At 35.7% G+C, this 15,580-nt stretch overlaps 1 protein-coding gene across 2 annotated transcripts in view; it reads right to left on the reverse strand.

The window, feature by feature from the left end:
* Positions 1-330: 330 nt before the first annotated feature.
* TTBK2 (tau tubulin kinase 2) overlaps positions 331-15,580 on the reverse strand; it is a 77,699-nt gene continuing 62,449 nt past the window's right edge. The window contains exons 14-16 of one of the 2 annotated variants that reach the window (XM_014251920.2): positions 14,493-14,741; positions 3,466-4,730; positions 331-2,473 (exon numbers count right to left, since the gene is read on the reverse strand). In XM_014251920.2, the coding sequence (XP_014107395.1) occupies positions 2,005-2,473; positions 3,466-4,730; positions 14,493-14,741 (1,983 nt within the window). In that variant the 3' untranslated portion in view covers positions 331-2,004. The remainder of the gene's footprint in view (positions 2,474-3,465; positions 4,731-14,492; positions 14,742-15,580) is intronic. The other variant, XM_005522506.3, reaches the window with a different exon arrangement.

Below are 15,580 nucleotides of genomic sequence, written 5' to 3' on the forward strand. Positions count from 1 at the left end.
TCCATAAATTACAAATGAAAAATGAGAAAGAATGAGTTTATATAAGCATATACACATATGTATATATAAATATTTATATTATATAATTTACCATGAGGACATGCAATTATTGGTATAGCACCTATTATACAATATAATACAAAGGAATAGGACTTTCCAATGGTACAGTTTCTTCAGAAAAAGCAGGTATACCCTACCTATTGCATTCATCTGTAGTGCTTGAAACCTGAATGAAATTAAGGTTCCACACTGTGCTACATTACATATGGGAAACAATATACATAGTCATAGTAAGAAAAGAAAAAAATCAACATAGTCTGACAAAGCAAGTGAAATTCAGTGCAGCTCTAGGGCAGCTTTAATGCAGCATTAGAATGTGTTAGCTCAGAGACAAAATATTCCCTTTTTAATCCAAAGGTATTAATTTGGCAGAGGTTAAATAAAAAAGCACAGATGCTGGCTGGAGAGGCATATGACTACAGCAAGCAGATCAGTAACTGACAAGTGTCCTACGCATCCAGAGTCTCCACAACAGGAATCATTAGGGAGGAGAGTTGGCTGCATCGTTCCCGGCCTTGTGTTCTTGTGTGTCCCTGTTCTGACCCACTACACTTTTCTGAATATAGCAAAAGGTGCCACAACTTTCATTCCCTACAGAGTTCCCGCAGAGCACAAGATGTTACTAAGTAACTACCTAATAAAGTTGGAGGAATTAAACACCATGGACTTTACTGAGAGTCAACAAAGCTTAGCTGTCAAAAACGCATTTAGGAAACAGAATGACAAGAATCCAATATAAAAAATATTTCAGATTTCTTTCCATATATTTTGCTTTCATGATTAATATTCTTACCCAGATTTTGTAAGGGTTTTAAGCATATTTCCATCACCCTTAACCTATAAAGCTCACAAAGTAGACAATCTCCTCATCTCTGTTTCATCTTTCATGATTTTAGAAAACAAATGACCAAAAAACCAAATCTTGATTGGTAATCATCTCTGCATTGTAAGTTCTGGGGTTCAAGTGATCCATAACTAATGGAAAAACAAAAGTCAGCAACAACAAAGGTTCTTTTTTCAGTTGAATTAAGGGGGTAAAGGAAGGTTCTTATTTTCTAACTTACACTGCATTTTACTGTAAATCTGCAACATCCAGTGAAGTGCATACATCTACTCCTTTCTCTCATTTCCTAGGAAGGAATGCTTTTCCTAATCCTACCAAATGTGGTTTGAAGAACCCCACTATGACTCCCAATACACTGTATGATATAGAACTGAGAATCAGCTTCTTGGATCCTAATTACTGCTGAACAAATTTCTAAATAGTTTTGGTACAAAAACATCTTGTCAATTGTTCATTTCTTTAATTTCATCAGTATCAAAAAGGGGTAAGGTATATGATACTTAGGTAAAAAATCTGTGCCATTATAGAGGACAAAATGGGCACTCAGTGACTCAGAGGTGAGTGCAGCTCAAAATCAAAGAAATTTATAAGGTAAAAATAACATCTTCTAAACTGTGTGCTTTTTTAAAACTGCAAATAAATGCTTGAGCAGCACTTATCTCCCAAGTGGTGACGTCATTTTGGGAATAACTGTTTCTTACATACTCCTTGAGTATGTAAGGCCTTAAATAATTAGGCCAAATCTTCTAACTAGGGAAACTAAACACATCAAGATTAATATAGTTTTAAAACACTCACCTTCAAGATACTTTCTCACTCTAAATACATTGCACCTCTTTGACTACCCAGTCATTTTTATCCTGGCCTCTACTTCCCATCTTTTGGATCTGCTTGCTGCCTGCTCTAAGGCAAAGCCTGGCCACTTATTTACACAGAATGCTTTCTCATGAATAGTTTACAATGGCTACTTTCTTTAAAATGTGCAGATTCAACACCTTTTTTTAATATACTTTTTTGATTATTTTTTTTAAATACACAGTACACAGACACAACATGCATCAGATTTAGGAGGAGACTTTATACCTGTCAAGGCCCAATTCCTATCTGCTAAGCTTAGTAGTTGATTTGCTCTTTCCTGTGGAAGTCTTAGTGTTTGGGGAATGGTGGAAAGAACTGCCCGATCCTTTCAGACCATTCTTGCTTGTTTTGTTGCAGCAGTGCTCTTGTTGGCAGGACCTCCTAGAAGATGAGGAGCCTGAATGGCTAGGAGGTGATTTACTCCTCCCAAAATGTGGGGAAGAACTCCTCTGATCATGATGGGATCTCCCAGCCCGGGATGGAGAAGAACTGGCAGTACGGGGTAAAGAAGAGCTCCTAGGAGAGGCACTGGGACTGCGGCGGGGGATGACGGGGCTCTTGGGTGGTGTTTTTGGACTATGTGGAGATCCCGGACTCTTACACTGGGTAGAACTCCTTGGTCTTTGAGATCCATTCTGTAGGATTTGAGCCAGACGAGAGATAAGATCTGAGTCCGAGCTGCTACTGCCTAGGACTCTGTATCTGCGCAACCTTAAGAAGAAATGAAGAAAGATTATTTCTATTTCCACCTATTCACTAAAATTCAAATAGAAACTCTGTATCACTAGAAACTAAAGAGGAGCTTGCATTGCTAAACAGATATCTGGAGCTCAATTTTCCCATTAGGTAGAAATGTTTGGATCTAGGTTTTGACTTCTGTGTTGTTCAGCTCAACACAGTATTTACATTTACATAAACTCACCCACATAAACAGCCTCAGTATTTACAGGATAACTGAAATTTCCTGGTGGTATTGGAAGAAGTGCACTGAAGAGCAGTGCTTATTGCCATTGTTTCAGAGGGACACATCCTGTGCACCATCAGTACACTCCCATACAATTTTAAGGGATGACAAGTCCCACTGCAAATTCCTTCAAAGGATTTTGCACAACTGTATCAAAATCATCCCTATCTTGGGAATGTAGACACTGATGAAACTAGATTGTGGTTGTCTGCATATAGATGGGGCAAAGAGGTGGTCTTCTAAAATTCACTCTGCCCTCCTTTAGTTAGTTGCTTTACTTAGACATGATCTGAGCATAGCTAACTGACTCAATGTTGATGACTGGAATCTTCAAATATTTACAATGTCTACATTAAGAACAGGAAAATTTTCAAGGGGGCTAAATGTAACAGCTTCTAAAAATTTCAATGGGTTTGCAAATAACCAGCAGGTCTGGAAAAGTGACCTCACTTTAAAAAAATGTGTAAAGATTTAGTTACATATTGTCAGATTTCAAAATATTGAATACACATCTATTGATGTATTAGTTTTAACAGTGAACCAGGCTCATTCTTGTGTAACAGCTTCTCCTCAATCATTCTCCAACAATGTAAAGTTTCTCAGAGAATTGAAGCTCAGCATTTTTTAAAAAATTAGTTAAAGGATGGAACTTCTACAGGGTTACATCCTGCACAGTAACTGCAGTCTAGCTCAAATCCATTTCCAATCTGAAAATCTATTTCTATTTTCTCTGCATTACCTAGCTTCAACCCCAGGTCTAGTAGGCGGTTTTCCTGGTGGTGGCCGAGGAAAGAACTGAGCTGAACTTGAACTGGTGACTTGATCAGTGGTTGCCCAAGACACCGGCCTTGGAATCTTGCTTTTTCTGGACTGAGGGCTGCTTGGAGACAAAGAGCTATCTTCATTCTGCTTACTGAAATGAGAGTCCAGTGTCAATCTAGAAAATGAAGCTAAGACATCATCCTCAGAAAATGGTACTGGAGCAGCAGCCGTTTTTTCCTCCAGTGACTTATCAGAGGCACTTGAGAGGTCACCAAGGAAAGATTTGAGCTGTCTCTTTTCCATAAGTAATTTGACCAAGTCTGTCTGATGGGCCTTTTTTAGAAGAAGCTTTTCCTTCGCAGAAACAGAAGAGGAATCTGACATTGAGTCTATTTCTTGTGCTAAAACTGGGATTCGACTCTGCCTGAATACAAAAGAAGTTTTAACCGAGTCCTTCTTAGATCGATAAGAATTCTCATTTTCTGAAATGCAGTGGAATAACTCTCCATTTCTGGGAGCATTTTTCTCTTTTTTATTTTCCTGCTGCAAAAAAGTAGTAAGGGCCACTTGGTGGCATTTCAAGTCTTGGCTATGGACTTCTTCCTTATCAGAATGAAAACCATTTTCCTGAACGGTTGCTATTTTGCTTGCCTGTCTATTGACATGTGCGTTATTAAGTCTTGAGGGAGACAATTCTGATGTTTTTGGTGCTATTGACTTCAGAACCTCATCTTGATTTGGCACCAAACAGACAGGCTTTGACTTTGATTCTTGAGCTGCCTCAGTACTTGTTAGAGGTTCCTCCTCTGCAGATTTTGAGTTTCCTGGCAAAGAATTTTGTTCTTTGCTTAGCATTTCAACGGCATCCTCAGAAACCACTGGGAGGCCTTCTTCCTCAGCCTCCTCCACAGGAATCTTTCCAAGTTCTTCCTCTTCCTGTATCCCATTGTGTTCAGATAGATCCTTTTGGTCACAGTCCAGGACATCAACAGATTCTTTTACAAGTCCTTCCCTGCCAAGCACCTCTTGGTTAATATTAAGCATCAAATCTGTTCTGCTGGCACTAGCTGGAAGTGCATCCTCTGTCCCAACCAAACCTGGCAAACCTTCCTTTGGAGAGGAAAGTTCCACAGTGTGTTCCACAGACTGACCGTCCTGCTCTCTTCTCTCTAGTTGATGGCCATAGTGAAAGCTCTCTGAAGCAGATTGTGTGGATGCCACTGAAGGTCTGGGTATTGTTATCTGTATTGGAAAATTTAAAAAAAAGGTGAAAAATTCAGGAATGTTCTAAAAGTAACATCCTTTAAATAGCAGCTTTGGTTCCACGTCTTCAAGATACATTATATAATGATTCCTATGAATCACAATTTTCAAATAATACCTAACTTCATAATGTCATGTAGATAATTAGGAAAAAAAATAGTCTATCATCCTAAGACAGAAATATGTAACATATAAAAACAAGCATAATGTCAGTAAAATATGTTGCTGATAGTAAATAAACCCCCTGGAAATGAGATCCAACAAAACGGGCAGATTTTTATTTACTTTATTTGCTATTATTTATTTATTTATTATTTACTTTACTTTAGTTTGATTGCTCTTTCATTTACATTTGCATATAAATGTAAAATCCTTAACAAGTACACAGCAATATTTTTAGACAAATACAGAAGACAAAAAACACAGTGATGTTTAGATTCAGAAATTGGATGGAGTAAGTTGGTGTATGAATCTGACACAATCTGGACTCAACAGGAAGTGGAAACTGGAGTCCGAGTTTGGTTAAAAACACTTTCTCGATGCACAACTGGTAGAAGAGACAACTAGTGAAGTGTTGCTAGGATTGTGCTGTTACAATACAGAATTTACTTGATTTTGTTACAGAAATTATATATGGTGCTGACCTCACTGGGCTTGTGCAAGAGCTAGTACATTGGTACTACAGGCAATAAAAACCAAAGAAAACAGAAAAGGAAAAAAAAAAGAAAAACAAAAAAACAAAAAAACAGAGAGACCAGCAGCAAGAGTCTATCTTTTGTCTTCTTTATAATTTGTTTTCAAGTTTGGGCCAATACAGTCCTCCATGTTTGCTGAATTAAAACGGTACATTGAGCAAACTTCTGAAGTTACTCAGTTTTGGCAAAACAGTCCTCCTTGTCTCCTGTTACTCTCAGTCTGGGTTCTTTCATCTCAAAGAAACACTATTTCTCTCTTGAGACAGTGAAGTGTTTCTTAGTTTAAAAGACTTCTTTTGAGAGAATCCAAGAACATCAGTTCAGCTAGAACTGATAGATTCTAGAACTAGCTAGATCTAGGAAATAGATTTTTTTTTTAAAAGCACCTTTCCATGATTAGATAATTTAGTACCTAAATCTCAAGTGTTAAAAACAGTTTAGCAAGAATTCTGCACAGAAAGGAAAATGGATAAAACTGGAGGGAAAAAAATAAGAAAAAGGGTTTATGAAACAGGGCAGCTGTTCCATAGGTTTTCATACATATGTAGGAACTTGCCCTAAGACAATACATCTCCAGGTAACCTTAACTGAACGACTTGCTTTCATATGACAAAGGAACTTATTTTGGCCTGTCAGATAAAAATCATCAGCTCATTTACAAATTCTCATCTACAAGCTGGGTAAAAGCGGGTTCAGGAAAATTTAATGCAATATTGTCCTTGGAAGAGCAGGTTCAAATTTTGGAGAGATCACTTGGGCATTTGCTGTCCACTGAGCTCTGTCTTTAGCTTGTTTCAATACCTTGTTCTCTAGGGCTGCAGATGCATCTCAAAAGTAAGGACATGTAAAATTTTTCCTTTTCCAAACTTTTCACTTAATGAGCCAGTCTAGTTGCCAATTCAAATAACTCAGGATTAAAACACCAGAGTTGTCTTCCACGTACCTGAAGGATGACTTCCCTTAGAATAGCATGATCCTGGTAAGCCCACAACTTACAGAGGTGAGACAACCTTAGGGATTTGCTTTCAGGAGGATATTAATTTATTTGATACATTTCCAGAAGAACTGCAACTGCATTTAAATCCTCCTTTGCTCAAATTTGTTGACATGAAAACTCTCTTTTCCTTGGGATACCTCTCTCACATGTCAACTCTTTGCTAAAAGAAAGCAGGTCTGATATGAACTTAATTTACATTTTTCAACAGCCTTTATATCCTTTGCCACATCTGGAGAGAGAATTTTCTAGTCTTTCAGGCACATCTTGATTTAACCCTTACATTCGAGAAAGAGGAGATTAGGCTTGTTGAACCACCTATAATCAAATAGGCAGGAGCTATTTGCGAAAAAAAAACCCACTGAACAAATGGAAAAAAGAAAAGGATATTGGACTAAGTAAAAATAAAGACCCAGTACTACTGAGCAATTCATACTTTCAGAAATGGCTTTTTGAATACATGTATCACTTTCTGGATTTGTATTTACTAACAAACAAAAGGTTGATTTCTCACATAGTCAATAAATCTCTTACTAGTCTTCTCAAAGCACAAGAACTGGATTATATCCTTGCTGGGCTTGCCATTTTATTATTTTATGGGTAACCATAAATGATCCTCATATTTTTATTTCTTGTGCTACTATATACACTCTTATCCTATGCAAACTTTTATGTTTAATCATGTCAGTTATCGAAAACACTAAACCTGAGGAACAAAGATTACAATTCATCTAAGAAGTAAAATATGGGGAATACAACTTAAAATCCTACCTTTCAGTTCACTATGATATCTAGTTTATAACACTGATTATTGCAATTCCTATACTTCAACAGGCGTTATGTGATACAACAGATCACTAAAAATGTCTGAGACAATATAGGGAACAATGAGTTTGAGATTCTCCTTTCACTTCAAAATATTTGAATTAAATTACCACATAGTCTTGAATCTTTTGGCCTTTCCTAAATAATTTCCAAATTCCTTTCTGTTTTCTCAAATTCACACTTGAACTAAGATGAGAAATTATCCTGCAAGATAATTTCTTCAAGAAATTTTGTGTGACAGTTAGTGGAATGTCAAGAAGGAAAAAGAACAAAACAACAACAAAAGGATGTCTCAGACATCCATTATGACATCTGGTAAACTTTCCTCCTTTTAAACTTTTGTCAGGCTGCAATAGTAAGTGGTATGCTTGCAGGAATGCCTCTGTGTAAATATACAGGTGTATATATACATACATGCATACATACATACATATATATATATATATATATCCAGCTATATGTATATATACATATACAGCTAATTGTAGAGGAATGAAATACTGAGTTTAGGTCTGCAAAGTTGCTAAGTCTGAAAGACATAAAAGTGTGAATATGGATTATTGTACAATATCAGCAATAGCTTCTTCCTTCCACTCATGATGTCTGATACTTCTGCATGTCAAGTGCTGTCAGGACTTCAGGCCTCTTAGAAAAATGGTGTACAGATTTGTTTCCTGATAATCCTTTCATTATTTGTAATTTCTCATATTAATATGCCATCATTATATTACTGGACATTCTGAAGATACTTCACCTAATCAGTTTACTCTTTAGAACATCTTTCCTACTTTAGTAAACCTCGAAGCCTTTGTTCGTATCCAGGAGAATAAACCCCATGTATCCTTTCTCTTTTCCCTGCTTCTTTTTCACCCATGGTAGCCAGCCGGAATACAACCAATGTTAGCACAAGTCTGCAACTTTGACAAGACCAAAAAATCTCCCTAAATCTTTCCAGTTCATCAGCTTCCTTGTCGTGAGTTTGGTTTACTTACATCCCTTAACTTCTATTTTTCCTTGTACAACATTATGCCTCTGCAAAGAAATTTGAACTGCAGGTTGCATGGAAGTGCCAAGGGTATGTAGGTGCAGCATCCTGTAATCAACTGAGTGCCATTCTCACACGAGTAAACCACTGCTATGCTTTACATCTTGGGAGACAGCTCACAGCTTCCTGCTGAAAATACACCTACTTCGCAAAATACTCCATTCCTTTCACTCCTACTGACTTTCTGGAGTGTAATCCTATTGTAACCCTTATATTCCATCCCCAGATTAAGTTTACAGCAGGGAAGTTAAAGACAATTAATTATACATTTACTAAAGCGTATTGGCTGTTTCTACAAATAGACTAATATGGAGATAAACAGGAGAAGTACATGGCTGTAATTCAGTGTTATGGAACATCAGACTAGAGATTATTGTAAAGTTTGTTACTGAATCCCTTTAAACAGCCCCATATATATAGTACAGCAAGCACTGCCGGCATTTGTAGGAACTGCTGGTCCCCAGGACACTATATTTTTTTGGTAAAAGCTCACATGTGGCAGTCCCTAATCCTAGACTAAACAGAAGTAATATATGAAGATTTTTTATATCTGAAAAGAGGCACATACTGCTCTCCACAGCTTTTCAGATATATTATTTCTTCTATGTTAATTTTGGCATTGACTTACATGGAGGTTGTGAGAAATGGGAATAAGATGCAGAGCTATAAATGTACAACTGTGTTTCCAAATTTTCTAATGTGATAGGTAGCTTTTGAGGATAAAGAACATTGAGATCTGCATGTACAGTCTTTCTATAAGGCTTATTAGCCATGGCCTGACTTCTGAATTCTTTAAACATCTTCCCTTTTCAGTTATTCCTACATCACTTACCAGATAAAATAAGATTTTTTTGTTGTTGTTCTAACATAAAAACTGTATCCTCAAATAACCAATAGGGCAAATATTGATTGCTCTGAAAATAGTACCTTTAATTGCTTTTAGAGAATGACTGATTGTTAATAAGTGGCTAATTAGTTTGGTAACATGACTAAAACAAGTACTCATTCAATTTGAAACTACTTCTATATAATAAGCAGTATAGACCAGTTGAAGAACACTCCTGAAATTTACTGCTAAAATGGAAAGCAGAGGCAGTTACAGACTATTACTTCATAACACACAGTACTTCTGTGATACTGCTATTAAAACGGTCAGTATTGTATTTTTCTTGAGTTCTACATAAATGGTTCATTTCAAACAAAAAGAACATTAATTTGGCTTTATGCACAGTTCAGAGGTGTGAAGTTTTTTTCTCTGTAATTACAGTTGCACTAGAATCATATGTGAATTTAATAATAGAAGAAAAATATTATAAGAAATAAAGATGTCTAAATTAAAAATTATCTTGTGGATGATACTATAGACAGTATGTACACTTATTTACCGGCACAATATTAATTAGATTAATTAAAACTTCATTACATGAGAAAGAATCATTATGTCCTGAACTGTAACCACCTATTTATTTCAAGATGATTATAAGTATGAAGTGTTGTCATGGAAACAATTGTTGACCCTAGAGTTAATAAGCTCGCCATGGGAAATCCCACAGACCACTTAGCTTTCCTGAAACATCTTTACTTATTTTATGCTAATGAAATTATGATGTTAGAAAAATGTAATAAATCACACATGTTTTGTGTAGGATTGGCATTTTAAAAGAATAATTTAAAAAAGAAAAACTAAAACTTCAAGGACAGACAAGAATAGCTGAAATCTGTGATTTCCAGTTTAGGGAATCTTAAAAGCACTGCTGATGCCAGAAAACACAAACATTTAAAACAATTATAACTTTTTATATATTTGGGGTTTTTTGACTCAATGTATGTGGATGCTATTACCAAGGCAAATTCATTGTCCAGACCTTCATGACTTTTCTGTTGCTTCTAGTAGAGAAAACTGCAGAAGCAGAATGGCCAAGAATGGTTCTGTCACTAGAAATGGAAATGTTCCCTACAGCAACACACTATTTGGAAAAAATTAAGTCATTCATGCTGACTGCTTGTCCTCAACTCTTAATCACTTAATTTACAACTTGGAAAGTTCCCATTGGAAGAATTTAACATGCTGTACTACTTAATTCTTCTTTACACCAAAAGCAGATGTGAAAAAAGTATGCCTGAAGAATTTCCTTCAGACAAAAGACTGCCCCAAAAAGGCAGCATTTAGATTTCTATGTATCAGATATTTCCTCTGACACTTGGATAAAAGTAACAAATAAAAGTTTTCACTTGTCTGCATCAGAAAAATGGTGCATAGAGTAACAATCTTCTAGAAACTTCATTATCAATATAAAATCTAGTTGCTTAAAAGAATGTAAGCCAGGCTAAAAATTACTGAAAAATTAACAACTATTAATTACCCTTTCATGAATGAGATGGTAAAACATCTGTACATTTTCCCTACTTAATAAAATCAAATCTACTGTGTATGAAACAGTTCTAGAAGCTACAAGCTGGACTAACTCCTTGAATTTCTGCCTCGATTAAAACAGGAAAGAACCTAACTTAAACCTCATGCTGACTCAACATAGCTTCCATCAGGATAGGTAACAATAGGCATACAAATTCTGTAAAATCTGAATTAGAACTTTTTTTCTACAAACTATGGCTTTAACCATGGCAGCAATAAAAACACAGACTCACTGAACAGAGAAAACCTTTTCCCCCATTTCTTTCAAGAACACATCTATTTGATAACGTGCCATGCCTTGAAAATGAAGACCAGAAGAGGATTTCTGGACAAATGTATCCCTTCATGATATTTTAAATTCTAAACCAGAGCGTTAACTAGCTGAGTTTTATAGTAATCCTACCATACATGCCAAGTTAACACCACTGACAAATTTGAAAAGAACACTTTGGGGTTTTGTTTGTTTATTTGTGGTTTCAAAAGCGATTGTTAAATATGAAAACCAATGTAAATTTCATTCTCTTGCAATTGCAGAATAGTGAAACCTGCTAAAATTAGTTCATTAATAAAAGCAAAATTTACAACAATTATGTGCACTCCTGGCTCATAAACTTGAAATGCCTAAAATAAAAAAAAAATAAAATTATAAGGGATATGCATTCTTTCTCTAAATAACCCTTGAACATGTCAAGAAGTCTTAATCTTATTCTTCCATAGGTCCCTGAATTCCAGTGAGAAGCTTGAAATTAAGGTAAATTTTTCAACTCAGATCAGTATATTATTTCTCATCTCGCATACAAATATGAAAGTGATGGCTTGCATCTCCATAGCTTCCTGTGTGGAAAGATTTTAGAGCATTTTTTAACTAATTATATAAGTATATAATTACAAAATATTTTTCAAATGTTCCAATAAGGTAGAAATTTGAGAAATTTATTATAAATTTTCTATATTTATTATTATAAAATCTCTTTATTTATTATAAAGAGAAAATATTTGTATAAGTGCTAACTAATTCTAATTGCTTAACCTGAGAGACACAAATTATCCTTCCCTAGCAAAATGCATAACCATAAAATAATTAAATTTAAATTAGCCTCCCTTACATACGTGATTAAGCACACTGAAGAAAGAAAATACACCTGAATGACAGACAAAACTGGAGTCCACCTTTGTTAAGGGCTGTATCATATTGTAGAGCAGCCAGTTTAGAAATATTCTATATTGCTGCAGTGGCTAGAAGAGGTGTTCACTATCTTACTGCAAAATTAAAGCTGAGAAACCAGAGATAAAAATCTGAGGTCACTGATTCTGATTGTTTCTTAAGACACAGCTACACATTTAGCACTACAGCTACTTAAGCAGTATCTTCACACACAGACCTGGCCAGTAGCAGCTGCACTCACATCACCTTTACCATTAACCTCACACAACACCCGATGCAGCTCTCTAAATGAGCAGACAACTCATCTAGTTGAAAAATTCACAGAAAGAAAGAAAAAGGTTAGGTTTCAAGAGGATTTGCTTTACAATTTGACCATGCTCTAGGTGAGAAGGATACTAATAGCACTCCAGACGCACTCTTCATACCCAAGTACAAAGAATTCATCTGGTTTTTTATGAGCTGTAATGCTACCACACTCTTTTCTTTATGCTGTGAGTTGAATAACTAAGGAGAGCTGAAGCAAAACACTCCAATTCTCTTCCATTATTTATGTATGGCAAGACAGGAGTCCTCTATTGAACAAATATAGCCTCTCTGCACTAGTGAGCAGAGAACAGAGATTTTTATGACCTCCTCTATCTGATACCAAAGCACAGGAAGATAGGTTAGAGTTCCTGAACCCTCATTCATCAAAAATCTGTAAAGAAAGTTGCTTTGCTTGATTTCAGAAACAAATGTATCATTTCTTATTTTTTAATACATGAAACTAAATTCAACAGTACAGATCCCTGACCTCTGCAATTCATTAGTTATGAATGCTGAACCAAATTGCAGACACAGGAAAGAAGTGAAAATATATTCAGTACCAAATATTTATACAGACTAACATAAATGACATTAAAAATCTTTTAAGTATTTAAAATGTGTCAAAAAAAGGAGGACTTGCAAAAGTTTTTGAATTCTTCAGCTGAGCCATGAAGTACATGAGGCTTTCATTGTTGGAATGAACTAAACCATTATGTGCTTGTTTTTTCCATAGGAAATGACAAACTTGAAATTCGTAACACATTTAGGACTTTCAAATCATAGCTCAAAAAGCAATGCAGCAGTCAAGCACTTACCAGGTAAAAGGAAAGAAGAGGCTTAATGCTTACTCCACCAAGTAGCAGCACCTGGCACAATGCCAGGTCTTCTTCACCTGACAGAGTATATCACTTTGTAGCCATTATTAATATTACAGGTGTATTTATTTTTTGGGTACTAAGGAAGCCAGAGAAGACCCTCTGTGCCAACTTGCTTTTTCTGAGCATTGTGCACATTTCACTAAGTCTGCTAATTACACCTGCAATAGATTCTGATTGAAAAACTTACATCATAGCTACAGACCAAAAAAAAAAAAAAAAAAAAAAAAAAAGTAACTTTGCATCCTAGGTACAAACCAATGCCAAAAAGTCCTGAAGCTTAACTCATAATGACTCAATTTCTCTTAGGTCCTCTGTCCTAGTCAATACATCAGCCATCATGAAGCGTGTTATTGTTTCTTTCTATACATCAAGCACAGAAATATAGATTGTTTTATATTCAGCTGGAAAACAGTCAGGGGTTTGACTTGTTATCATACATCAATGATCCCATGGAATTTTGGAAGTAACTAAGGTTGATGGATTACTTTTAATATCAATACACCTGTTCATTCTTCACACCATCTGTAATATAGAACTATACTGAAAAATACATTGGCAATCAAAGGCAACACAAAATATGATCCAAATGAAACATTAATGGTAAAATGATGATGATATGTTAGTATTATGCATTACTGCTAAATCATACTGCTTTACCCAACAATGCAAACTCCTGCTACTTAGCAAATCTCAACATTTTTGGGACTAATACAAAAATTACTTCAATTATGATTGCAAGCCTTCATCTTCCATATTGAAATGAAACTGGAAATACAAAACTATAAAAAGCCCCCTTTCTCTACTGACATTTTTCATTACCCGTGACCCCTATTAATTGCCATCTTTATTTTATATACTGTAGGCAGGGGGAAAATTAATTATTTGCTAATTTCCAAAGAAACTATCTATTTCTATTGAATTTGATTGATCCCTCTTTGTCACATAAAATAATTTAGGATAGTCCAAATTTCAATATGTGCTCCCAATTTGAAATTCAGCTGATACTGTGATTATAGAAACCCATTATTCTTAGTTTTAAATAAAGCAAAAAAAATATAAAAATCTATATTTCATAATCCTATCTCTTTTCAAGAGAAAATCTCTGAGGAAGTGAATCTGTTTTCCAGAACATCCAGAGATGCTCTGTGCTCCAGATCTTAACCTGAATAACAGCTCTTTAAATACTCCTCTCTTCTAAGTGGGACAAAATATCTTCCTCACAGAGTATTCCCAACTCTATTCCTGGAAAAGATCCATTCTTACTCCCCAGCTTGATCCTTCAAAACATTTTTTGGATGCTGTGTATAGCAGTATGATTAGCATATGCCTGCTACTAGACTGCGCAGAACGACTGAAAATGTTAAACTTTGCAGATGACTGCTACAATGCAGTCACTTCTATGAAGACAAGGCTTATTCACCTGCTCAGGTTGTGCTTTTGAGATGCGAATGACAGGGGGGAACTTGTTGCCACAGGGAATGACAGGAAGCTGCCTACGACCAGTTGAGCAGGAGGAAGAGGAGTGGCTCTCAGCTGACTGACTCCTTGGTAAAGCAGCCTCCCTCAGAGGGTCCAAGTGGATGGATAGATAGGCTATAGGGCTCATGGTGCGGAGGATGGGACTTGAAATTCTCGGAGTGGAGAAATGCAGCATATGACATGAGTTGAGCTGTGAGAACAATATGGCGGGGAAGAAAATAAGGTTGAATATATTTTAATAATTCTTGTTTGTCTTGCCTTTATGCATTCCCTCAAAAACCATATTCACAACTCACTAAGAGGTTGAAAGTTCATAATTTAAGAGGTGTCTTAACTCTAATCTACACATTTTCCATCATCTATTTTCAAAAATCCAATACCAAAATCAAGAATAATCATAATTTCTCTAGCTGGCCTCTTCATTCACTCAGTCTTAGAATCATAGAATCATTTAGGTCAGAAAATAAAATCAGATTCTTTAAGTCCAACCATTGCAACTATTATAACTGGCCAGTAACAATCTAGTGGAAATTTAATAAACTCACAGAGTCTGTTTCAAGGACGTTGTGTACATCAGTTGATGGACGGCTAGTTGATCATTGACTGATCCTTTCAAACACTTAGCACATCTTCACAACATCATATCCATGTTTCTGAGATTACTACACTTACAGCATATACACCCATTGGAGGCTTTACACCTGTGCCAATAGTAGCATACTTTAAGAACTTCACCTGACAGGATTAATCAGTAAGGTTAATACTAAACAATTCTGATGAAATTTCCCAAATATGGGACCAGACTAGGAGGATACACTGGCCTGGAGAATCAAGGAACAATTGCTTCATCTTGAACTGCATTAATCTGAGCATTTAGATAAGAGGTAAGAAAAAATAATAGGAACTGTAAAGTCTTCCAAACTATTAGTTTTAGACAAAGTACATTTTTAAACTGCTTACTGATGATTCTAATAAACCTATAGCTTTGATATACAAAGCTAAAATCCACCATTTTTTTGCAAGACCTTT

The sequence above is a fragment of the Pseudopodoces humilis genome, chromosome 7, assembly GCF_049639895.1.
Source record: "Pseudopodoces humilis isolate 2021_Gansu_Grassland_sample_001 chromosome 7, ASM4963989v1, whole genome shotgun sequence".
Lineage (NCBI taxonomy): Eukaryota > Metazoa > Chordata > Aves > Passeriformes > Paridae > Pseudopodoces > Pseudopodoces humilis.